The sequence below is a fragment of the Balaenoptera physalus genome (assembly GCF_965194825.1).
Source record: "Balaenoptera physalus genome assembly, chromosome: 19".
NCBI lineage: Eukaryota > Metazoa > Chordata > Mammalia > Artiodactyla > Balaenopteridae > Balaenoptera > Balaenoptera physalus.
In genome coordinates, this window is record NC_138900.1 from 5,887,758 (window position 1) to 5,913,114 (window position 25,357).

The 25,357-nt window shown below is 50.0% G+C and overlaps 3 protein-coding genes across 7 annotated transcripts in view; 2 read left to right on the forward strand and 1 right to left on the reverse strand.

Annotated features, from left to right (window-relative positions):
* The first annotated feature begins 500 nt into the window (after nucleotides 1-500).
* Nucleotides 501-12,467, forward strand: SIGLEC5 (sialic acid binding Ig like lectin 5). 3 transcript variants are annotated; one of them, XM_082437342.1, is made up of 9 exons: nucleotides 501-621; nucleotides 699-1,079; nucleotides 1,302-1,580; nucleotides 1,828-1,875; nucleotides 2,637-2,894; nucleotides 2,980-3,264; nucleotides 3,489-3,588; nucleotides 4,427-4,508; nucleotides 11,945-12,467. In XM_082437342.1, exons 1-9 carry the CDS (start codon nucleotides 585-587, stop codon nucleotides 12,134-12,136), a joined length of 1,662 nt encoding a protein of 553 aa, XP_082293468.1. In that variant the 5' UTR covers nucleotides 501-584; the 3' UTR covers nucleotides 12,137-12,467. The 3 variants fall into 3 exon arrangements, with proteins under 3 accessions (XP_082293468.1, XP_082293469.1, XP_082293470.1); XM_082437343.1 differs by having other exon boundaries at nucleotides 1,386-1,580; XM_082437344.1 differs by lacking the exon at nucleotides 2,980-3,264.
* Nucleotides 12,468-16,843: 4,376 nt separating this feature from the next.
* Nucleotides 16,844-25,094, reverse strand: LOC309648586 (cytoplasmic tRNA 2-thiolation protein 1-like). Its single transcript, XM_082437346.1, is given in 4 exon segments — nucleotides 16,844-18,681; nucleotides 20,121-20,665; nucleotides 22,042-22,073; nucleotides 22,075-25,094. Coding segments are annotated over 4 exon segments (1,317 nt in total). The 5' UTR covers nucleotides 22,270-25,094; the 3' UTR covers nucleotides 16,844-18,136.
* Nucleotides 18,569-25,357, forward strand: part of LOC309648588 (myeloid cell surface antigen CD33-like) — a 43,524-nt gene continuing 36,735 nt past the window's right edge. For 2 of the 3 annotated variants that reach the window (XM_082437349.1, XM_082437350.1), the window contains exons 1-3: nucleotides 18,569-18,702; nucleotides 21,275-21,363; nucleotides 21,996-22,093. The gene's annotated coding sequence lies outside the window, so the exon portion shown is untranslated. Of the gene's footprint in view, nucleotides 18,703-21,274; nucleotides 21,364-21,995; nucleotides 22,094-22,289; nucleotides 22,317-25,357 lie in introns of those variants that run through there. The other variant, XM_082437348.1, reaches the window with a different exon arrangement.

A 25,357-nucleotide genomic window follows, 5' to 3' on the forward strand; every position in this document is an offset into this window, starting at 1 on the left:
GAAGACCAACACCCCCGTTTGCCATGTTTTGAAAACCCTTCAGAGTAAAGGAGCTTTTAATGCTCAGCTTTCCTTCCTGGGTTCCACCTTATACTGTGTTTGGGTCTGGAAACTTCCTTCCTGCCAGAACGTGAATGGTTTTGAGAAAATTTTCAATATTCTTTTCCAGAATGTTCAGTGTTTCTCAGCCGCAGGGTGGGTCCCGCCGGATGAGCAGGGCTAGACCCCGTTTCTCTTTTCTGCTTGCACTGGCCCCCTCGGCGATCCCACTGTGGACGTGAACATCGTTTGGAAGGTGATCATTTCAGAGCCACATGCGGTGAAACGTCTCCGACACTGGGGGCCTCAGGATCTTCCCCTGCAGCGTAGGGCGGGGGGAGAGGGTGGGACAGCGTGACTTCTCAGTCCCCACCTCACCCCTACGGCCTGTGGCGTCCAAGTTCCCCTTCTGTGCTGGGCCAAGGCTGTCTCTCTGTCACCCACTGGCTTCCGGTTGGGGCTTCCTCGGTCGCTCCCCACATTCGCGGCGCCTCCTTCCCTGACGGAGGCACTTGGACCCGGGCTCTGCGCTGGCGGACGCGGACATGGTGCCCCTGCTCCTGCTGCCCCTGCTGTGGGGGGGTGAGTGGGCCGAGGGAGGAGGGGCGGCGAGGGTGGGGGAGGGGCTGCAGCTGCAGCGGAGCCTCTGTGTCCCCCAGGGTCCCTGCAGGACGACCAAGGGTACGAGCTCCGAGTGCAGGAATCAGTGACGGTGCAGGTGTGCCTGGGCGTCCACGTGCCCTTCTCCTTCTCCTACCCTCGGAGGTCGTGGTACTACTCTGGCGAACCCGTCATCTATTGGTTCCGGGAAGGGGACAACATACACCGCAGTAATCCTGTGGCCACAAACAACCCAGGGGGACAAGTGAAGCCAGAGACCCAGGGCCGATTCCACCTCCTCTGGGACCCCAGGAAAAAGAACTGGTCCCTGAACATCAGAGATGCCAGGATGAGCGACACAGGAGTCTACTTCTTCCGAGTGGAGGCAGACGATGTGAAATACAGTTACAGAGATAAGAAGCTGAATTTGCAGGTGACAGGTATGGCAGGGGCCCAGGAGAGGACCCTGGGACGTGGAGACTCCCGTATTAGAACAGGAACAGGACACAGGACCACTGCCTGCTCCAGGTCTCGGGGTTTAGGGGTTCAGAAGAGACACAGGACCTGGGGTGAGCTGTGGCTCTGAGGCACTGGTCCCTCTCAGGGTCACACTCTGGGCCCCCCACCCCCGGGGCCCAGGCCTCTCCCTCTGTCCTCCTCAGCCCCAACACAGAAACCTGACATCCATTTTCTGGAGGCTCTGGCGTCCGGCCGCCCCACAAACCTGACCTGCCGCCTGTCACTAGTCTGTGATGGGGGAAGAGCTTTCTCATTCTCCTGGGCGGGGGATGCCCTTGACGCCGTGGACCCAGAGACCCTCCACTCCTCGGTGCTGACCTTCACCCCGAGGCGCCAGGACCATGGCACCAACCTCACCTGTCGTGTGGAACTCCAAGGAGATCAAGTGACCATGGAGAGAACCATCCGCCTCAATGTCTCCTGTGAGTTTGGAGGGGGGCTGGGTCCCTGAGGGCAGTCGGCTGTGTGTGTGTGTGTGTGTGCGTGTGTAGAGGGCAGGGATGGAACGAGGGCCAGCTCACTCTTTTATGGATCTGAGCGTTGGGAGCCGAGGTGGGGAGAGGCCATGAAGGGCAGCCATCCCCGCTCCCTGGTTTCCTTCCTTGGGTGCTGGGTCAGTTTGCATCCCACTCCTCGCCTCTGAAGCAAGGCCGTATCTTTCCATCCTAGATGCTCCATGGAACCTCAGCATCAACCTGTGCTTCAGAAATGTCACAGGTAGGGAAGGACCGCTCTTCTCCAGGGCTGGGTCCAGCTGCTGGGACCACCTCCACGCAGAGAGGGTGCGATTAGGGCTTGAATGCCATCACGTATGGGAAGAGCAAGGATAAAAATCACCACCCTCCCTCCCCCACCTCCCAGGCACTAGTCCACACACAGGTTCAATACACATATACACATGCACACACATACATATATATATGCACACACATACATATATACATGCACATACACACATATCCAATCCACATCTCTACACATACACACAGACACATACAGAAATGCACATACACACATGCACATGCAATACACATACACACACATGCACCTACACACGCATGGACATACACATACAGGCCACACACACATACACACCACACACATACGCACTCACGCACTCTGGTCAAAGCCCATTTCGCTTCACCACGGTTCTGCTCTGTGGCTTTCCTCCACAGAAGCCTCCTGAGGCCCATTTCCTGGTGCCTTCACTGCCTCAGCTTCCCAAGGCTTGAGGCTCTCTGTGCTCTTTCCACCAAGCAGCCCGGGCACGTCCCACTGAGACACTGAGCCTCCCCTGAAGATACGAGGCCCGGACACGTTGGGTCAAGCTCCTTCGGGTGTGAGGGTCCAGCCTGGGAAGCCACACCGAAGCAAGCTAGCGGGCCAGGGGAGGAGAGGGAGAGGCCAACTAGATCCTGGGAGGGCGGGAGGGATGAGACCTCGGCGTCCGCGAGCTCTCGCTGCACTTTCCCCCAAAGCCCTCAAGGCTCTGCAGAACAGGGCCTCGGCGCTTCTCATCTCGGAGAGCCCGGCGCTGCGGCTGCTGTGTGTGGCTGACAGCAACCCCCCCGCACGGCTGGGCTGGTTCCGGCCGTCCCCAGCCCTGAACGCCACCCGCATCTCCAGCACCAAGATCCTGGAGCTGCCAGGCTTAGGCGCTGCAGAAGGAGAATTCACCTGCCGAGCTCAGAACCCTCTGGGCTCTCAAAATACCTCCGTGAGCCTCTCCGTGGTCTGTGAGTGTGGGGGCACCTGGGGGCAGGACACTTGGGCCCAGGTGAGGGGAGAGGCACCGCTGACCCTTCTCCTTCCTCTGTACAGACCCCCCGCAGCTGCTGGGACCCTCCTGCTCCCCGGAGGATGAGGGTCTGCATTGCAGCTGCTTCTGCCGAGCTCAGCCGGCCCCCTCCCTGCGCTGGCGGCTGGGGGAGGGGCTGCTGGAGGGGAATTTCAGCAACGCCTCCTTCAAGGTCACCTCCAGCTCGTCTGGGCCCTGGGCCAACAGCTCCCTGAGCCTCAGCGAGGGGCTCAGCTCTGGCCTCAGACTCAGCTGTGAGGCCCAGAACGTCCACGGGGCCCAGAGCGCCACTGTCCTGCTGCTGCCAGGTCAGGGGGCCTGTTGGGGGCAGAGGCTTAGGGGGAAAGGAGTTAAGGTCCTAGAAGACGATGCCTGGTGGGAGCGGGGCTGGGGCCTGGACAGAAGGCGGTTGCTCGGGCAGGCTGCTGCATCTCAGACCTGAAGGGCTTCTCCAGCAAGTTCCGCAAGGAGGTGGGAAGGCAAGAGACTGACTCCCGGGAGTGAGCTCATCTCACAGCCCTCTCCTCTGCAGGGAAACCGGCATCCCTGACCGGAGTGCTTGGTGGGGCCCTTGCAGGTGCTGGTGCCATGGTCCTGCTGTCACTGTGCTTGTGCCTTATCTTCTTTTGCATGTAAGCCTGTGTTCTTGGGGAGGCATACAGGGAGGTGTGTGGTAGGCAGTCCAGAGAAAGGTCACTTAATCCCAGAAAGGCAGAGCTGAGTAGACTAGATCCAGAGGGGGTCTTTTTTTTTGCAGGGGGTGGGGAATGGGTAACAGCCTTCGTGAGATAGAATTCCCATACATTTAAGGTGTACAATTCATTGGCTTTTAGTCTATTCAGAGTTGTGTGTCCATCACCGTGATTTTGATAGAACTTTTTCATTAGCCCATGAAATGAAACCAAAAGGAAACCCACACCCCTTGTCATCCCATCCGATCCGTCCCCTGCCCTAGACAACCACTAATCTGTTTTCAGTCCCTCTATTCTGGACATTTCATATAAGTGGAATCATAAAATACGTGGTCCCTTGTGACTGACTTCTTTCGCTTAGCGTGATGTTTTCAAGGTTCGTGCATGTCGTGGCACGTGTCAGTACTTCGTTCCTTTTTATTTCCAAATAATGTTCCCTTGTATGAATGGAGCACATTTCTACTCATCCGTTCATCCACTGATGGACATTTGGGTTGTTTCCACTTTTTGGCTATCATTTGCCAATAATAATAACATTCATGTGCAAGTTTTCATGTGTAAGTGGGGTGTTTAGTGATGGAAATTCAGTCTTGGCCAAGGTCCTGGTCATCCAAGAGGTTGAAGCACTCACTTGCACGTCAGGAAGGCCTCCGAGTCCGGTTCCAGGGTCCGGATGCCTCAGTTGTCTTACCAGGGAGTGGGGACAGCCTGCTTACCTTTGCCCGAGCCGTCCTGGCTGCAGTTTCTTCTCTTCTCTTACATTGTTTTCTTCTCTTAGAGTGAAAGCCCGCAGAAAGCAGGCAGCCAGGAGACCAGAGGGCGTGGATGGTGAAGACCCCGTCATGGGTACCATCGCCTGGGTGAGTGATGTGGGCGTCTTCTCCTGCAGTGGGAGCCCTGGGCATGTCCACTCGGTGGCCAGACTGAGCTCCTCAGTATTTCCTGCTCCTCCCTGGCCTTCACTATCAATGTGTATCTCTTCACAGTGACACCTACCTCTACTGGGGTGTCATCTGTCTGTGTGCCGAGAATTATCTTTATTCTCTCAGTAGGTGCAGCAGTGAGTGAAATGTAATGACTTATTTGGTTGATTTTATATTCTTCCAATTTGCTAAGCTCTCCTGTTAGTTCTAATAATTTGTTATAGACTTTTTTTTTTTTTTTGGCCACATCGTGTGGCATGACATGCAGGATCTTAGTTCCCTGATCAGGGATCGAACCCGTGCCCCCTGCAGTGGGAGGGCAGAGTCTTAACCACTGGACTGCCAGGGAAGTCCCAACATAGAAGTATTTTTAATGGATTTTTGCAATCTAAAAAATATTACAGGTTGGTCTTGGGTGCCACTCAGAATCTTTGAGGATTTCAAATTCAATGATCATATTATCTGCAAAATAATAACAGCTTATTTCTTCCCTTTGATCCTAACTAAGCATTTCCTTCTTTTTTCTTGTCTTAATATCCTGGCTAAGATTCCAAACCCGAATAGAAGTGGTGATCATGGGTATCCTATATTACTCCTGGCTTTGAAGGAAAGGCACCCACTATTCCATTTAAGTTTAACCAATCCATTTAAGTTGGTTTTTGCTGTAGGTTTTTGTTTTGTTTTTTAGTGTAGATAACCTAAACTTCATCAGGGTAAGGAAGTTCTTTTCTATCACTAAATAACTTTAAGTTTTTATCATACATCTCAGTTGAACTTTTCAGATACAGCTAGTAATATGATTTTCCCCCAATCTGTTACCAATGGTGAATGAAACAGTTAAAGATTTTTGTAACATGAAACTACTCTAGCATTCCTGAGAAAAGACCAAATTGTTCAGTGTGTGTGTGGGTTTTTTTGTTTGTTTTTTTTGTTTTTTTTACACCCTAGTAGATTCAGTTTGCTAATCTTTTGTTGAGCACTTTTGCACATATATGCAAGAGTAAAATGGACCTCTTGTATTCCTTTCTCTCCGTGTTGTTTGCTTGTTTGAGTATCAAGATAATAGTGAGGAACTGGAGAATATTCCCATTTTTTCTATTATCTGAGAGTGTATAAAACTGAAATGACCCGTTTCTTGAATGATTAATGTGTCGCTCGTATCACCACCTGCGCCTCTTCTTGTCTTTATGTGCAGTTTTCCTAATTCAGTCATTTTATGTGTCCGTTAGTGAGCTTTTCTTTCCCTAAAAATTTGTTCATTTAATCTAAGTTTTATAATTTTTTGACAAAAGGTTATGGGTAGTAGTCTCTTAATTGCATACTGTTTAATTAGGATTACTTCCCCTTTTACATTCCTGACATCAGTTTTTTGTGACTTTTTTTTTTTTGGCCGCTCGGTGCGGCCTGGGGGATCTTAGTTCCCCAACCAGGGATCAAATCTGCAGCCCCTACGTTGGGAGCACAGAGTCTTAACCACTGGACTGCCAGGGAAGTCCCTCTTTTTTTTTTTTCCTAGACAATTCTTGGTAATCGTTTGCCTATTTTTTATTATTAGTTTTAAAAAAACAGCTTTGGGGATTGTTGATTTCTCACTGTATCTTTGTTTTTCATTTTATTTATTTTTATTCTTATTTCCTTAGCACCTCCCTTTGACTTGCTTTGGTTTATTCCAATGTTCTTTCACTATGTTTTTAAGCTGGATACTTAGCTTATTAATATATAGCACACTTCTTTCATTATAAAAGTATTTTTGGATAAATTTCTCTCAGAATATGACTTTAATTTCATTCCACACATTTTGAAATGTGTTATTTTAAGATCATTCAGTTCTAAATATTGCTAAAACCCTATTGTGATTTCTTTCTGGAATCTTAAATTATTGGGGATTTTTAAAAAATTCCAAATGTATGGGGATTTTAAAACATCTTTCCATCCTTAAATTCTAACTAAATTGAGTTTTTTCTCAGAGTGCATGGTTTTTATGATACCTATTTTTTAAATTTGTTGAGACTTGATCTGTGGCCTGGTATGTGATGAATGTTTGTAAATATTTCCTATATGCTTCAGAAAAAAATATATTTCCTATTTCATAAGTTCCAGGTAAGATGAGTAGGCCAGTGTGTTAACTGTATTGTTCAAATCCAAATCCATATCTTTCCTAATAGGTCTTCCTGACCTATCAATATTTGAAATCTTACATTATGATAGTTTACTTGTCAATTTTTCCCTGGAGTTCAATCAAATATATTTCTTATAATTGATGTATTTTTAAATTAAAACTGTATATTTTAGAAGTATTGTATCTTAGTGAATTGAACATTTTATCACACTTAATCACATGTAGTGATCATCTTTGTGCCTACTGATACTTTTTGTTTTAAAGTCTATTTGGTTAGATCTTAAAACAGATACACCAATTTGTCATTGGTCAGTTAGAAAGGATTTCTCCATCCTTTCCTCTCCCCGCCCCCCTCCAACATTTTATTTATGCTTTGGCAGTGATTCTTTTAAATAGTATATAACCAGGTTTTAAAAAGTCCAATTTGACATCCTCTGTTGAGTTCACTCTATTTGTATTTATTGTGGTTATTGATACATGTGGATTTCTTTGTACTATTTTACCTCTTTCTTCTGTTTGGTTCCATTTTTTTTCAATATTTCATTTTCTCCTTTCTTATTTAAAAATTTAATATCTCTGTCTTACACCTAACAAAAAGAACCCGAGTGCTTTTATATCTATTGGTTTCCCCTCTGTCCACCTTCTACTGTAATGTTGGTTCTTTTTCTAGATCTCCAGTTTTCATTCTGGGTAATTATGAACACACTTAACATTTTTCCATTCTCTGGTCTTTTAAAAAATATATATACAGGTACACATTTTCCTGAGGTATTTGAACACCTTTGTATCCTATATTTCTTGCGTGTGGTTTCTTAGTTTTGTTATTTTTATTTGAATTCTTTTTATTTGAATTCTTCCTCCCAACGTGTTCTCACTTGGGTTTTCCTGTATTAAGACTTGTGTCTGAAAATATTTTTATGCCCCTACAGTTGAATTTCATTTGGCAGGATATTAATTCCAGGATCAAGGTGATTTCGCTTCAATGCTTTGAACACTTTATTCATTGTTTCTTGTACCCAGTATCGCTGTTAGAAATCTTAGGTCTCGCACATTGGTAGGTAATCCACTCATTCTCCCTGGAAAGGCTTATACGTTTCTCCTTGGTTTTGATATTCTTAAGAATACTCTATTTGGATGTGGGCTTTTCCTTGTCTGTTTTCTTGTGTTTTGGGGGTCCTTTGAGCTGAAGTGGTTCATTTTTTCTTTAATTCTGGCAATTTTATCTCCACTATTTTTGTCCAAATATTTCTTCTTCTTTTAATTTCCTTTTTATCTCATTTGGGGACTGTTGGGATTTCCCTGGCGGTCCAGTAGTTAAGACTCCATGCTTCCAATGCAGGGGCGGAGGGTTGGATCCCTGGTTGGGGAACTAAGATCCCACATGCCATGTGGCGTGGCCAAAAAAAAAAAAAAAAAAGCATATCATTTGGGGACTATTATAATCTGAGTTGAGATTTTCTATTTCTGTCCTCTATCTATTGTAACTTTTTTTTTCTTTTTTTAAAAAAATATTGATTTTGGCTGTGCCAGGTTCTAGTTGCAGCACGCATGCGGGATCTAGTTCCCCGAAGAGGGATTGAACCCTGGCCCCCTTAATTGGGAGCGCAGAGTCTTACCTACTGGACCACCAGGGAAGTCCCAACTATTCTTTTCATATGTTGTGTTCTTCATCCTTCCCTACTTCCTTCTAGGGGAGACGTCAAAGGCCCTTCCAGCTCACTGACGTGCCTTCAATTGTATTCATTCTATTCTTCATTCCGCCACTGGGTTCTTCCTATTCTATTTTTCAGACATAATATTTCCACTTTTTACAGAACTGCATACACATTTCCTTCTCACATAATTTACGTGATTACATGACTTCTTGTTTTACATTTTATGTACATAATTTCTGATGTATATAATTTCCTTTTTTTCCTCGCAGTTTTGAGATATATTTGACATACAGCACTGTATAAGTTTAAGGTGTACAGAATAATGATTTGACTCACATACATCATGAAATGATTAGCACAGTACGTTTAGCAGACATCCATCATCTCATATAGATACAAAATTAAAGAAATAGAAAAAATTTTTCCTTGTGATGAGAACTCAGGATTTACTCACTTAATAACTTTCATATATAACATAGAGCAGTGTCAATTATAATCATCCTGTTGTACATTACATTTCTAGTACTTATTTATCTTATTACTGGAAGTTTGTACCTTTTGACCACTGTCATCCAATTCCCCCTCCCCCAGTCTCCCACCTCTGATCACCACAAATCTGATCTCTTTTTCTATGAGTTTGCTTGTTTGTTCATTTTTGAAGTATAATTGACCGACAACACTATGTTAGTTCCTGTTACACAACATAGTGATTCAATATTTCTGTATGTTTCAAAATGATCACCATGATGTCTAGTTACAATATGTCACCATACAAAGATATTGCAGAGTTATTGACTGATGTACCTAATTTCTTATTCTCACTTTCATGATGGTAATATCATCACTCACTTCTCTTAGTGCATTTAGCGTGCTTAGTTTAAACCCTTGATCAAAGTGTTCTAATGCTTGTGCTTTGGAGGTACAGGAAGTTCCCAGGTTCCGTTGGTTTGTTTTCCTTCTGGGACATTTACACTCCACAGGTGTCCAGTCCTGTGAGCTGGGAGGGCATATTCCCCTGGAGATGTTAGTTACTCTGTCTGGAGTATTGATTGGGTGAAGGTGAAGGGCAGATGATAGTCTGTGTCAGCTCAAAGGAGCAACGGGGACCAGCCCCAGGGTGGAGCTCCCCCAGGCACCAAAACCACTGCCCATCATTCCCACTTCCTGTCCCCGCAAGAAAGCAGCTTAAGTCACCCCTTTGCCTTCTGACCCTCAGAGAGAAGGAGCTTTGGGCAGGGACTCTTCAGGGATTTTGATCCACTAGACTCTGGAGTTTGGAAAGGAGAAAATGATGACAAAAATCCCAAAGGCCAGTGAGGCTCCATCTCTGCTTTCCTTCTCCTCACTCCAGGGAAACTACGGTGCTTATCCAGTACTTACCTCTGGGCACCTGCATATCACTGCCCTGTCCACACTCTCTGAATTCTGCAGGCAATGATTGTCCCAAGGCAAGAGTAGAAGAGAGAAAGGAGCAGAATTCAGGCACATTTGAGGGGAAACATCCTCTCATCAACAAGGCAGATTCCCCAGCCCTGGGCTGCAGCACATCACCTCCCCGACCCCATTTGTTCACATTAGCCTTTACTTCCCCCCCAGGGACTTCGGTGTGATCAACTGATTAATCAAGCAATCGACTAATTGATTTATAAAACTTTGTCATCCTGGAGTTCCATCTGTAGTTCTTCTATTGTTGGATCTTGGTGAATAGAGCCAGTGGCATGTGTGAATTCACTGTCTTGACAGGAACCGTGACAGAGAGCTTTGTTTTCCCCATTATTTTACTCTCAACCTTTCTGTAACTTTCATACTGTAGGCAGAATAGTAAAGCGATGAGCTTCATAGGCCCTGGAGTTCAACTTCCTGTGTTCAAGTCCTCGATCCAACCACTTCCAAGCTGTGTGACCTTGGACAAGTTAGTTAACCTCTCTGTTTCTTTATTTTCTCTTCTGGAAATGAGACCGTGGATATGGTGGTACCTGTTTCATTGGGTTGTTACGAGAAATGCTTAGAAATGTGCCTAGGTCATGGGGAAATTGCTTACAACTGTTACCTAATGTTACTATTCCCCACTCTAATAAGGAACTGCATGAAGGCAGGTATTTGGGGCTGTTTCAGTTCCTCTTATGTCCTCATTTGCAAGAACGGCACCTAAGTCATAGCCAGCACTCGGCAAAGAGGTATTGAATGAAAGAATGCACATATCACTTTCTCCTGTTTATTAATCTGAGCTGCATGTTGCCTTATGATGATCAATTTAATCCCTTCTTAATATATGGTAAGGCTATTATTAATGGACACACATCCTTATTTCTCCCTCTTTGGCTGCAGTAGCGTCAATACACCTAGCTGCTTTGTCATTTCATTTTACCTTGCTCACGTCTGATATGGGCAGCTCTGTCTGGGTCTATTTTTTTTCTGAGGTCATAAAACCATTTGTTCCTAACCTGGAACTCGTTTTTTTTTTTTTCTTTCTGAGCTACTTTTGAAGGCTAATGTTGCTTTCAACACACTCTTCTAGAGCATGATGATGTAGGGGTGTGGGCAGACTTGAGAGAGAAAAGGGAATGACTTACCAGTGTCTGGGTACCATCTTTGCTGGGAGACTTGGGTCCTGCTTTATTTTCATTTTTGTTTTACGGAGCCCAGGCCCAGGATCCAGAATTGCCATCTCTTTTTAAAAATTATTTATTTATTTATTTTTGGCTGTGTTGGGTCTTCGTTGCTGCGTGCGGGCTTTCTCTAGTTGCGGAGAGCGGGGGCTACTCTTCGTTGTGGTGTCTGGGCTTCTCGTTGCGGTGGCTTCTCTTGTTGCGGAGCACGGGCTCTAGGCATGCATGCTTCAGTAGTTGTGGCACGGGGGCTCAGTAGTTACGGCACACGGGCTCAGTAGTTGTGTTTCGCAGGCTCTAGAGCGCAGACTCAGTAGTTGTGGCGCACGGACTTAGTTGCTCCGTGGCATGTGGGATCTTCCTGGACCAGGGCTTGAACCTGTGTCCCCTGCATCGGCAGGCGGATTCTTAACCACTGCACCACCAGGGAAGCCAGAACTGCCATCTCTTTTCTGGTTTCTGCATAAGCTATCTCACAACACACCGCGAAGTTAGAAATTTCCTTTGTTTACTTGTCTCTAATCCAGTGCTCCTAGCAGACTGTAAGCTGCCCGAGGTCAGGGTCCGTGTCTGTTTTCTCACACAGTCCATCTGGCCCCTCGCCCAGGACTTGGCATGGGAGACACTGTCAATAACCCAGCAGACCTGGGTTTGAGTCCTGGCTCTGCCATTTACCATATGAGTGACCTTGGGCAAGTTACTTTACCTCTCCCCACCTCAGTTTCCCTACCTGTAAAATGGGGATAATGAGAGTATCAATCATACTGGGGCTTTTTGTGAAGGTGAAATACGATTCGTAAGCCCTTGATATGGCCTAATCAGTCTTAGTATTACAAAATTGTAAATGAATGAGTGAATATTTGCGTGCATAGGAAACACGTGTGGAATAAGAAGATGAATGAATAAATGTCCCATCAGGCTGACTTTCCCTTGGAGGGGAAAGTGCCTGCCTTACTCCTTCTCTGACTCCCTTTTCTCCCCTTTACTCAGGGTTCCAGGCAAAAGCCCTGGCCAGACGGCCCCCCAGACCAGACGTCGTCCCCTGCAGAGGATGCCCTGCCTTCAGGGGAGCAACAGGAGCTCCATTACGCCTCCCTCAGCTTTCACGGGATGAAGTCTTGGGAGCCTTTGGACCAGGAGGCCACCAGCACCACCGAGTACTCAGAGATCAAAACAAGCTAATGAGTACTCGCCCAGAGCTTGGTCCTGGCTGGAGGAATCACAGCCTCTGTGGGGAAGAGGATAAGTCAGGGACTAGTTGATGAAGCCTTTGTGGCAGTGTTAGCATTAACTACTGTATGAGTGTCCCCAGGTAGAGCAGAAAGAAGACAGGTGATAGGATTAGAGAGACTTGGGCTCAATCAAATGCAGGTTCCAGCACTTCCTAAGGCATCGTTAGCAAGCAATTCACTTCATCTCTCTGTGTCTCAGTTTTCCGTTCTGTAAATCAGAGATCATGTGTCTTACACCTCAAAGCTGTGTGAGAATTAAAGAAAGAACACATAAAAATCAACCAACAGAGGTCCCGTCATGTGGCGTGCGCTTAGTGTCTGCTGGTTTCTCTTCCTCGAACAGAAAGGTCCTCCTGGCAAGTTCTCCTGAGGCTGGGGGTGACTAGTGTTGACCTGAAAAAAATCGACGGCCAAACATTTCTCCAGCAAACATGGGTTTATTCCGCATTACCTGAGCATGGCAACTTGGGGTCTGCAACCATTGTGAGCCATGCGCAAGTGCTGACACGGCAAGGGAAGGAGAACGCTTTTACAGAGGGGCAAAGGAAGTTGGGGGCTAGAGTAAACAAAGGGTCCCTGGCTTTTCATTGGCTGAGCCCTTGCCAGGAAAGAAGAGCAGTCTCTCTTCTTCCTGTTGGGCTCTACTATCATCACAGGGGGTGAGAGCTCCCCCTCTGGTCTCCTGACTCTATTAAATTGAGGCTTCATTTTATTATTTTTTTACAACAGGCACAGAGGAAAGGGTGGCAACTTGTTGATGTCATTCTCCTTCCCAGAACTCTTCGAAGCCTCCCCAGGGAGAGATCAGCCCCTCAGCCTGACATTCGGTTCATAATCTTTATCTCCCTGCCTCACTTTTATCTGTCAATTCTTGCAGCACATTTCCTTCACTTCCGGACCTCCAATCCCTTCCCTATCTCATTTATGGACCCTAAAGGGATCTTCCCAACAGCCAGAGGGCTGACCCTTACTCTCCTGCACAAACCTGTTTGTGGCTTCCTGGTCTTAGTACATTGCAAGCATCTGTCCCAGCATTTAAAGTCCTTCATGGGGACTTCCCTGGTGGCACAGTTGTTAAGAATCCGCCCACCAATGCAGGGGACACAGGTTCGATCCCTGGTCTGGGAAGATCCCACATGCCGCAGAGCAACTAAGCCCATGTGCCACAACTACTGAAGCCCGTGCGCCTAGAGCCCATGCTCTGCAACAAGAGAAGCCACCGCAATGAGAAGGCCGCGCACCACAACAAAGAGTAGCCCCCGCTCGTCGCAACTAGAGAAAAGCCCACGTGCAGCAACGAAGACCCAACGCAGCCAATAAATAAATAAAATAAAATAAATAAATTTATATATAAAAAAGACCAATTACCTTCCAAAGAAGAGCAGTTTGACTGACTTATCAAGTAGCACCATGGAGAGCAGAAGAAAGCAAATACTATCTTGAAATATAATTTTATAACCTATACTCTATAAAGATAATTCAAAAATGAGGAAGCAATACAATTTAGAACAAATAAATGGGGGGTTCTTTACCTGTAGAATAACAATAGAAGATAGTTTAAAAATTCCTGACAATAGGGATTTCCCCAGAGGTCCAGTGGTTAAGACTCGGCCTTCCAATGCAGGGGGCGTGGGTTCGATCCCTGGTCAGGGAACTAAGATCCCACATGCTGTGGGGTGCGACCAAAAACTTAAAAAGATTTCCTGACAATAGCAACAGCTAAGTCCAAAGCTGGGGGCAGGGAGAGGTAAGTGGACTTTACATTTCCTAATATCTGCAGATTATCCAGGAACAGATAGAGGTTTTCATTTACTTTAATAGGTTAATTATGCATGCAGGAATTTTATGGTAATGACGACAAGAATAGAATCACAATGTATGACTTACAAACTAGAAGTCTTTAAAAGTATCCTATAAAAAGCTTAGTAAATCAAAAGAAGACAAGAATGGAGAGATAAAATAATGTGAAATTGGTGGCACATATAGAAAATAAAATGTAACGTGGGGTACCTACATTGACTATATTGGATAAATGCTTCAGTTAAAAACAGAGAGTCAGCTTGGATTCTTATTCCAAGTATATGCTCTTTATAATATATGCATCTGAATTATAAGGATAGAGAAAGAAGGTCAAATGTAAAAGCAGACAAAATTAGATACCATGACAACATTAAAAAAGAAAGCCTTCTGAAGCCCCTCCGACTTAGGTGCCCTGCTGGCCTAAGGCTCAGGACCTTGTGCCTGTGGATTGGGGTCCTTGACAGAGTTGGGGTTTTCCTGAACTCAGTGCCCAGCTATGATCCAGAACCATGGACAGCGTCAACCCTTCAGCTAGGACCTCCCCGGGGTCTGGCAGGGTGGTTGGAGTGCCCCCTGGGGGCAGATCCCTGACCTGTCTCAATTGCAGAGGAAAGAGGGCTGGGGGAACGGGAGTGGTGACATTCTGTCCCTCAGGACAGAGGTGCTCATCAGGGGACAGCCAACTCCTCCTCAGTCTCCCCTGAAAGCCTCCTCATCCTAGGGAAGAGGGGACTTAGCTTCAGAGACACAATGCATTTCTCACAGTTCCTTGCCCCTCGGGGCTGACTCTACCCTCACCCCCTGCAGAAAATCTTCCCTGTGTCGGATTCCTCCCCTTTCTCCCCTCACTTTCCAGTAGGGTGATAGTTTGCGCTTGTTTTTAATCCCTTTCTCATACTGTCATGGAACTCTGGATGACAGAGAACATGGTTTATGATCATTTTCTATGCCTGGCGCTCTGCCACGTCCTGATTCAGCTCAAATAAAGGAATGAAGTATCAGAAGTCTGGTTTAGCTGATGGGTCACAGAAATAAATTCTAAGTTTTCCTTTATTCTCCATGAATAGTAAATATTCAGATTGGGGAAAATATCTTGTGGTCTCAGTGGACCACAGCATGGAGAGAGTTATCATGAAGTGCAGGGGAAGCCAGACAAGGTCAGGAAAAAGTAGTAGTGGGGTAAGGAGAGGAAGCTTCGATAGATACCATAAAGAGGGGAGACTCTCTGAGGCTGGAGGAATTGTACAGAAGTTCGAACTCATTCTGAAAGTGCGAGTGCAGGGCTCATGGGAAACCTGAGAACGGACGGAGAGCCACATACAAATCCAGTGGCTTTCTGAACTGAAATTGACACCAGAAACCTGCAAACATCACACCCAATTCTGGGTCTGGACCCAGCACCCCAGTTCTCAGTTTCAGCCTCTGACCAGAAGGAGCCCCTTGCAGATGAGTTTGAGGTCAGCCATCCCTTCTTGAAGCTTCTTGTGTGATCAGGCCTGGGCTAAGAGCCAGGATTGAGAAGATTCCGTTTCAGGTAGGTCCTGTGCCCCCCACACTCCCCTGCTCTGAGAGAATTCGAGGAGAGCAGCGAGAGACCACAGTCCATCCATTTTCTGAAGGGGATGGAGATGGACACTTGGGGGAGGCAACATGAGTGGCGAGTGGGATGGAAGGAACCACCTTGACAGGTTATCATCAGACCTGGGATGAGAAGAGCTCAGCCTTCACTTCCCTGGTCATCACTGGGGAGAAGGGGAGCTCCTGAAAGAGGGAGGAGTGGAGGCAGCCCAATCCAGAAAGAGTCTCTGGATGACTGCTGCTTCTGAAGCTGCCCTTTATCTCCAGATAGAAGGAACTGATCTGGTGGCGTCAGGCATCCCAGACTTGCCCCGTCTAAGCCCAAGCTGCTGCCACTTCCCTGGCTGCGAGTGTATAGGGGTAAGTGGTCTGCAACACGTGACTCTATGCAGGGTCCTTGGTCTCCACTTTGGGGTACAACTTGGAGAAGCACAAAGGGTAGGAGCTGCAGGTATAAAGATTGGGGACACTGTGTACGACAAAGTGCTTCTTCATGCTCTGACCTTCTCTCATCCTGAAATTTCTAGGTTTACTCTAAAAGAGTCTACATCTTCTGATTTACGGAAGGGGCCAACATAGACCACGATCCTCCTATGCCCACAGACCAGGTCAAAAGCTGCAAGGGAGGATCAAGGACCTTGGGCCTTTTCCATCTCTATGAGGACCTCCACCTATGATTGCTCTGTGAGCAACAGAGGTGCCAGGATGGGGGCAAGCAGGACACTGGGAGATGGCATGAGGTTCATCCTAGTGTCAGACTTTTCTGAGCTCTGGTTCTCTCTGTCCCTCCCCAGTGTTGACCCAGACACCTGACATCTATATCCTGGGGACCCTGGAATCTGGGCACAAGGGAATCCTGAGGGGGTAGGGCACCCAACAACTGGCAAGGGGTGTCTCTGAGTCACCCTCCCCCCAACACACATCTTATGGTCGTGAAGATGCAGAAGCTCTGCATCCTTGCACCTTCTCCACCGCAAGATGCTCAGGTGGATTCAGATCCACTTCATGGCGGCTGGTTCTGGGAAGGAGACATCCTCACCTAGATGGGAGGAATCAGGGAGGCTTCTGGGTGGTCCCTGGAGGATGTGAGCCAGAAGATGGGCAAGGAGGGCACTCCTGACAAGGGACCAGCCCAGCAACGCTCGGAGGTGGGACTGAGGACACCAAGTCTCCCCAGGGGTCAGGCAGGAAGTTTCTGAGCCTCACACCTGTCTGGACTGGGAGGGAAGCAACCCTGCAACCCAGAGCCCCCTGGTGGCCAAACTTTAATACGAACAACCAAGTCGGACACCATTTATTGAGCGCTTTATCAAATACTCACAACAGTGCTCTTTGCTAGGAGGCTTTGATTCCATTTTCAGTGGAGGAAATGGAAGACCAGAGAGGTTAAGTCACTGACCCAGGCTCACCCAGCTTTGCCTCTAGAATCTGAGGTCTGGGGAGCTCACCCAGCGGCTCCCCACCCATCACACAGAGATTGGGGGTAAGGACTAAATCCACTGTCTTGAGGAGCCCCAGGCAGACCTGGGTGAAAGCCCCTAGTTGGGGCTCCAGCAAGGTGACCTCAGGCTAGTTGGCCTCAGGTTGTAACAGGGAAGAGTCAAATCTGACTACATGTTGGATCTGTTTCTTTTACTTTAACCTTTGCTTTCCGCTGCTTTTGTTCACTAAAAGGATACTATCTATACATAATGGCCTGCCTCGGGGAACCCTGCCCCTCTGCCTGAAGGTTAAACCAAAATGCCTTTGTTCAGGGAAACATCCGGACCCTGTCCACCTGTGGATGGATACGAGAAAGAAGAAATTAACACATCCCCTCCCCGAGGCTGGCTATTCCAGGTGATATTTACAAAACTTATGGCCTTTTCACTTTACTTCCTCATCTCCTCGCCCTCTCTGTGCAGTAAAAGAAACTGGCAACCAAACCCCATAAGATGCTTATTTTGAGACTTCAGTCCGCAATCTTCTTGGTCTGCCGGCTTTCCGAATAAAGTCGTTTCCTTGCCTCAACACTTCCTCTCCGATTTATTGGCCTGTGGTGCAGGAAGCAGAGCGAGCTTGGACTCAGTAACAAGGCTACAGCCAATGAAATCATGCTGGGGATGAAATGAGACGACCCAGCGCCTGCCCTGTGTACAGCGCTCACACAGAAGCATCACGATTGCTGGAACTGACGTGCCCATCAAGTTACATGGTTTTGCTTATCCCACTGCAGGCAAACATGAAACATCAGGCACACAGTAGGCGCTCAAGAAGGGCAGGACTATCTGAGCACGCCCAGAACCCCACAGAGGTACAGGCAAGGAGCCCCCTAATTCCCACTCGCTCAGGAATGGAAAGTTGTTTAGTTCTCTCCTCTCTGAGGCCCAGGAGTCCCCCACACACCCAGGAGACCTCCGCAGCCCCAGGAGCCCAGAGCCCCAGCTTCTGCAAGATCACAAGTAAGGGGTTCCGACCCCTTTCCAACCTCACACCGAAGCCCAGGCTAAGGTAACTCGGGTTCCTTCACAGTGTCATTTACAGGCGGCCCCGCACTCCCACGTCGTCGGATCCCAGCGGAGAACCGGAGTCTCTAGAAGCCGGGGATGGGCTCCGAAGCCGGGGGTCCGGACGGCTGCGGCTCCCCGCGGCGACCCGGCGGCCCCTCCTCGTCCAGCCCCCGGCGGCCCTTGCCGATGGCCAGGCGGGGCCGGCCGCGGTTCAGGCCGTCCAGGAGGGCGCAGGCCTGGCAGAGCGCGCGGCTGGCCAGCGCCCCGCAGCGGGAGCAGGCGCCGGGCGGCGGGGGCCGCGCGGCCGGGGCCAGCGCCAGGCGCTCGGCCGAGTGCACGAGGTCCAGCACCGCCGACGGCCGCGCCGCCTCCAGCAGCTTGAGCAGCTCGCGCGCGTGGCCGCGGAAGGCCTCGGGCGCGTACACGCACTCCTCGGAGAAGTAGTCCAGGCGGCGGAAGTGCGCGTACAGCACCACCTCCTTCTGCGAGGCCAGCTGCAGCGGGCGGCAGCGCGGCAGGGCGCCCCCCTCGCCCGGAGAGCCCAGGCCTCCGCCCCGCGCCAGCCGGCCCGCGTCGCCGCGCAGGAAGTTCATGAGCACCGTCTCCGCCATGTCGTCGGCGTTGTGTCCTGGGGGAGAGACGGGAGCCCGTGAGGAGGGGGCGCGGGGGCCGGCGGGTCCGCGGGAGGAGACCCCGCGGTACCGGGGGGCGGCCGGGGGGAGGCTGCGGGTGGACCCCGCGAGAAAGGAGAGGGGAACACACCAGGCTCCCGTGGAGGAACTTGGCGTGCCCTCATTTGCCCCCCTCGTATTGCAAACCAGGCTCTGTGCTCGGTGCCCTTTCAGGTAGTGAGTAAAACTGCTTTACGCTACAGATATAATTTCAGTCTTAGTGAAAAGTGTACTTCAGACTACACAGACATCAAAATGGCATTTGATGGAGATGCTCAAGTGGGCTGTTGACACAAGTGCCTCTGGGAATGCAGATTATGGTATTTAGAAGGACCAGGGAGAAAGTAAGTGCATATTTACAGAACAGTCGCCATAAATTTGAAGCTAAATCTCTACTTACTCTGCAACTTGTCATCTTATACTTGAGTCTGTAATAAAACACTGGTCTTAGGGCTTCTCAAGTCGGCCATACTTTTCCTCCTCAGGGTCTTTGCATAAGCTGTTTCCTCTGCTCAGAACCTCTCCCCACCCCCTTTTCGTTCTTCACCTAGTTACCCACTCGGCTTCAGGTCTCCGCTCACTCAGGAAACGCTTCTTTAATCCCCACGTTTCTCCCTTCACTAGGTCCTCCTGTGTCATTTTCCTTAGTGGCACAGGAAATAATTATGATCAGGTTATAATTACGTATGTGAGAAACGGACAGGAGCAGAGACTGTCTTGTGCATCATCATAACGGCAAACATTTATGTTTACTGTTTCTCAGTGTCTTGTCTAAGTGCTTCATACGTAATTCCCATAATTCATCTAATTCCCAGTAACTCTAGGACCTAGATAGTATTAATATCCCCATTATATAAAAGAGGAAACCAAGGTTAGGTAGTTTGTTCTAGGCTATATAGCTTGCATCTGGCACACAATAAATGGTCAACAATTGTTTAAGTAATGATTGGTACAGAGAAAGTGTTATCAAAGAGAAGCGAATAGAGAAAAGGACACAGTTGCGTTCGGACTATAGATGGCTTCTCATGGGAGATGCCCCTTCATACCCCTCCTTTTGTGACAAGGGACACAAAGAATGTTATTAATAAAGTGCAGAGAACCACAGCCCTAGCCCCTAGAGAGTACCCTATCACCCCTCTGTTTGCCAGCGTGTGTGTACAAAGATAATGGCAGTGACTCAAAAGCTTACCATGCCCATCCTAAGGACACGCACATACTATGAACCTTAAGTGTGCATGCACACCTCCTCCTCCCTGTTTAGTCTCCAATTAGGATGTGCGCAGTCTCCTTTACGACCTCTGGGGCACGCGCCTCAGTGGCCTTACAGTGTCCGCCCATCGTCCGCGCATGCGCCCGTTCCTCCCACCGCGCCCCTCTGTGCCGCGCCTGCGCTCACCCGTCACGACGTGCGTGGCTCCCACGCGGCGCGCCCCTTCCTCTAGCGCCCGGCGGCGCAGCACCCCGCAGAAGGTGCAACAGGAGCGGCTGCGGCCGGAGCCGGCCGTGCTGCGGGCCACGGCGTCCATCGTCCAGCCCCCGAAGAGCTCTGCGTAGGCCACGACGGTGAGCGGGAGCTCCCAGCGCGCTGCCTGCCGCCGCACGGCCGCCAGCGCCGCGTCCCGGTAGCCGCCGATGCCCTCGTCCACGGCCACGAGGTGCAGCGAGATGGCGAGGCGCGGGGCCAGCTCGCGCAGCACGTGCGCCAGCACAGTGGAGTCCTTGCCGCCCGAGGCGCCCACGGCCACCACGGCGCCGGGCGGCAGCAGGCGGCCCGCGACCACCGTGTGCAGCACCTCGGCCTCGAAGGCGGCGCAGAAGCAGGTGCCGCACAGCGCCTGGCCCGAGCGCGGACGGCGGAGGGCGGCTCGCGCCTTGCGGCAGGAGGCGCACTGCGGGGTGGGCATCGCGGGCTCCTGGCGAGGCGGGAGGGGTCGGCTTCTCCTGGATGGGTGGAGAGGGGAAGCGGGTTACACGTGGATTCCGGATTGCGGGGTCGTTGCCTCCTGGCGGGCTGCCTAGATAGTGCTCAGAGTAAACCCATTGTCTGGAACACTTTTCCCCCAGCACTGTGCAGGCCTGGCACCTTCAAGTCTCAGCTTAAGCTTTCATTCATTCGTTCAACAAATACCCACTCAGTGCCTCCAAAGTGCCCAACTGGTTAGGCACTGGGGACACAGCAGGAAGCAAAACAGGAAAGGTTGCAGGCACTAAGTTCTAGTGGAGGAGCCGACCCGAAATACTTTTCAGATATAAACAGTAATATGAGGGAACTATCCTCTGAGCTGAGGCCAGAAGGAAGAGAAGGAGTTAGGCATCAGATCAAGGTGGTAAGAATTTTCCGGATAGCGTTAATACCAAATGCAAAGGACCTGAAAGGGCAGGTCCTGTCTGTTCTCTTGGCTGGAAGGTGTGTTGGTGGTTCAAGACTGGAGAGGGTCGGGGGCTTGGAGGTTGGCAGGGTGAGGATCTTGGACTTTATTCTGAGTGAAATAGGAACCGTTGGATGGTTTTAAGCTGGGTAGTCACAGGATCTAATTTCTATTTTAACAGGATTCCTTGGGCTGCGTGTGAATAGAGGGGTGGAGAGTGGCAAGGACAGACATGGGCAGACCAGTGGGGAGGCTCCTGCAGTGATCCAGGTAAGCAGCAGTGGTAGCTCGGAGCAGAGTGGGGACAGTGGAATTGGAGAGAAGTGGTCAGATTCTGGACCGCTTCCGGAGACAAGAGTAGATGGGACTCTGCCAAGTTTTGGGGGACGGCAGTGGATGAAACAGAGGACTCACGACAACTCCAACTTTTGTTTTGACTTGAGCACTTGTAAGGGTAGCGGGACCATTTAGTAAAGAGGTGGTGGGGGTTAGGGAAGAATGGGGAAATATCGTAAGAGGAGTAAGTTTAGGGCAAAGAATCTGGAATTTCTTTTGGGCATGGTAAGATTTGAGGTCCTTTGCTCTGGAAGTCTTTCCAGAACTCTGGGCTGGGTCTGGCGCCTCCTCTGGGCTTCCACGGCCGTCTGACCCTCACCGAAGGCCAGCCCTGACCACTCTAAGGTTGTAGTCGGGACAGAAGAGGGTGCGCTCGCACCGCACCCAGCTTGGGCGGTGGGAACAAGGAGTGAGATCCGGCCGGCAGAGTACAAAGCGGGTCAGCAGGGACACCAGCGGCTTAGGGCACTCCCGCGTGGAGGGCCGCCGGGAGACCGGCTTTGGGGGGATCACGGAGGGGAATGCGTGGGAGAAAAATATGGAGACCGTTAACTTCTCCACTGCAGCGCGACCAAGGGCCGAGATCGACCCGCCGAGGCAGGAGGAACTCACCTGAGTAGAACCCGCGCCGGACGGTCCAGGCTCAGAGAAAACGCGGAAGCAGGTAAAATAACTACGACTCCCAGAAGGCTTTGGGTCAACCCGCGAATGACTCCCAGGTGCCCGTGCGGCGGTTCGGCCTGGAGCGCTTATGGCTCTCAGACAAGCTGGGCCTACAACTCCCGGCGATCCTCGCGGTGGTGTCTTTCGCTCCCGCCTACGGCTCCCAGAGTGGTCCATGCCAGTGCGGTTCGATTTCCGAGTGCGCCTGCGCAGGAGCTGGTGAGGTGTGTGATTTGGGTGATGCTCTGCGTTGCGCGGTGTGGTTTATTTCAAAGATGGATGTTTTTCAGATTTTCTGCTCTTGTGGGAGCATGGTAGAGTTTGTGGTGGGGGTGGAGAGGCGTCAGGGCGGGGTACGAAGGGGATAGGGGTGCGAAAGGGAGAGGTAGAGAGGGCGGTGGACCGATTCCAAGGATCGGGATACAGTTTGGGTTCTTGCGCGCGCCCCCACTGACGGGAGAGCGGGTGTGCGCCCCGGCTGAGGACCGCCGCCGTGCGGGCTGGGGGCGTTATGCTTGCGCGGAGCCGAAAGGTAGTGGTTTGCGGTTCTCTACGCGGGTTCGGGGCATAAACGCGGTGAGCAGATATGCGCGCACCTGGGTCAGGGGCCAGTGCTCACGCCTCCTGCCTGGTGGAGTTGAAGGCAGAGCTCGGGATGGAGGGCAGGTGAGACCCGTAAGACGGAGGGTTCCCCGGGGAACAAGTCCCCCCAAACCAAAAAACGGAGCACCTTCCCAAGAGTCAACCGGAGCCCTGATCCCCAGGTCCAAGCCCTCAGTCCCCTAATTGCCGCCTCTCTTGCATGTTATATTCTGAGATCCTTCTGTGTCTACTCCCGTGAAGCCCTTGAGAGGGTAGTGATGGGAGATATTTGGGTGTCTGAACCTATTTGTTGAAGCCTGGTCATCAGGTTCATTCATTGTTAATCATTTCCTGAGGCTTTCTGTGTGCCAGGTCCTATTCTCTGGGACACAGGTGTACCAGGCCTGGTTGGGGAGATAAGGATGGCACAGCTTGATGTGGAGGTTCCAGATGTCAGGGGCTGCAGGAGCCCAGAGATAACAGGTGCTGCTAACCAGGGCATGGGGCGTGGGGGGCACTTAATAAGGAGTTAGCATGTGCCAGACACCGGTGCTCTGCACTTCCCTTGCACCATCTCAAGTTCCTCGTGTGTAAAATGGGGGTGCTGATCATAGTACCTGCCTCACAGAGTGTGTGTGAAAATAAATGAGTTAACAGCAAAGTGTTTATTGACTAAACCATAAACTTTTATAATTTTCGTGTCATTTAAGTCTCATAACCAGGCATGGCTGCCTTTTCTGGGGGGCTAGGCCTAAGTTTTCTTTTAAAGCAAGCCGTGAGTTGGGAATTTCAAAATCTCAGGCAACCTACAGATAATCTAAGGCAGTTCTCAGTTGGATGTGAGTTTATCCCCAAGAGAACATTTGGCAATGTGTGGAGACATTTTTGGTTGCCGCGACTGGGGTGCGAGGGGAAGGGTGTGACTGGTGTCAGGCAGGCAGCGGCCAGGGATGCTGGTAAACATACTCTGCACAGGATAGCCTCCCACAGCGAAGAATCACCCGGGCCCCGAATAACAGTAGTGCCGAGGCTGAGGGGCCCTGGCTTAAGTGGTATTCTGCTGTGCTTGGTTTTCTACCCCAAAATTAGTATACATTCAGGTGTTGCTGTGTTTTAGCCCCTCGCTATGAAAGTTTCTTTAAGTATTTAAGCGGATCTCCACACCCCTCACATATTGAGTGAGAAGTTAGTTAAAAAAAAAAAAAAAAAGTTCGTCTTAAACTGGGCTTCAGTGAAAAAAAAAGAGGATGTGAAAGCCAGCCTGCCCTCGTGACTCCTGTGCCACTTGCTTAGTTGTGTGACCTTGAGTAGGTGTCTTAACCTTTCTGGGCTTCCTCTGTTCAGGGGATAATAAGAGCAGCTGTTGGAGGAACTAGATGATTTCATACGTGTAAAGCATTCAGGACAGGGCTTGGTGCTTAGGAAGAGCTGTGAAAAGAGTGCAGGGCAGTGTTGTGGTTCCTTATGTCACTCCCCTGGGGCAGCAGTGGTAACACGTTAGCTTAGTTTCCAAGGGGAAAGACTGAGTTGGTGTCGGGGGCTTCTGGAGAGGGCGGATGACTGTCTGCAGCTGCTTGTCAATTACAGGGTGAAGATTGAGTCCCTCAGCCTGGTGTGTGTGACCTGGCCCCTGATGACTTTCCAGCCTCATCTCTCACCCCTGCACCTCGGGCAGGTCCCCACCTTTGCTGGAGAAATAACTTTTTCTGCCGGGTGTTTGCACACGCTCTCTCTCCTTCCTGAAGACCTTCCGTCCCTCACTCCTCCTACCCCGCCACACTGACTCCTGTCCCTCCTCCAGGTAGCCACTTGGATGTACTTCCCCCAGGAAGTGCACAGGATCCCTTCTCCCCTGCCTTGGATTAAAAAGCCACCTCTGGGCTCCCACGCCCCTGGTCCCTTACTTTGTCAGAGGCCCTGTCACCTTGGGTTGTGGCTGTCTCTGTTTCAGCATCTCTTTGGGTTGGCTGCTTTTTCTTTCTTTTTTTTTTTAAATTTATTAATTTATTTATTTTTGGCTGCGCTGGGTCTTCGTTGCTGCGCGCGGGATTTCTCTAGTTGCGGCAAGCGGGGGCTACTCTTCGTTGCGGTGCATGGGCTTCTCATTGCGGTGGCTTCTCTTGCTGCGGAGCACGGGCTCTAGGCGCGTGGACTTCAGTAGTTGTGGCACATGGGCTCTAGAGCGCAGGCTCAGTAGTTGTGGCGCACGGGCTTAGTTGCTCCGCGGTGTGTGGGATCTTCCCGGACCAGGACTCAAACCCGTGTCCCCTGCGTTGGCAGGCAGATTCTCAACCACTGCGCCACCAGGGAAGTTGCGGGTCGGGTGCTTGTTGAGAGAGGGGTTTGGTAGGATTTGCATCTGGGTCCCTAGCATCACTGGGCGGAAGGCCTGGAACAGAGCAGGCCAGGTACTCAGGGCCCTTCCTGAGCTGCGCCTAGCCTAAATGATGATGAAGAAGGAAGAAGAGGAGGAGGAGAGGCAAACCCTATCCTGGGCATCAGACCTAGTCTTTATCTAGTAGGAGTAGAAACAGAGACACAGGTGGTCCCCAATCACTCCTGACCTCTGCCTCCCTCTGATGGCCTCTGGAAGGTGATGATCCTTGAGAACCTTGAAGATGGCCGAGGAGGGAGAGCTGAGAGGCTAAAGATACTGACTCTGACCAGGATGGGGGTGGGGATC

Excerpts from the sequence above, each read along its gene's own strand:
- SIGLEC5 (XM_082437342.1), top strand. The coding sequence starts at position 585 with ATGGTGCCCCTGCTCCTGCTGCCCCTGCTGTGGGGGG. Across the intron at positions 3,265-3,488 it reads CACTGTCCTGCTGCTGCCAG|GGAAACCGGCATCCCTGACC; the intron begins GTCAGGGGGCCT and ends TCTCCTCTGCAG. Across the intron at positions 4,509-11,944 it reads TCATGGGTACCATCGCCTGG|GGTTCCAGGCAAAAGCCCTG; the intron begins GTGAGTGATGTG and ends CCCTTTACTCAG.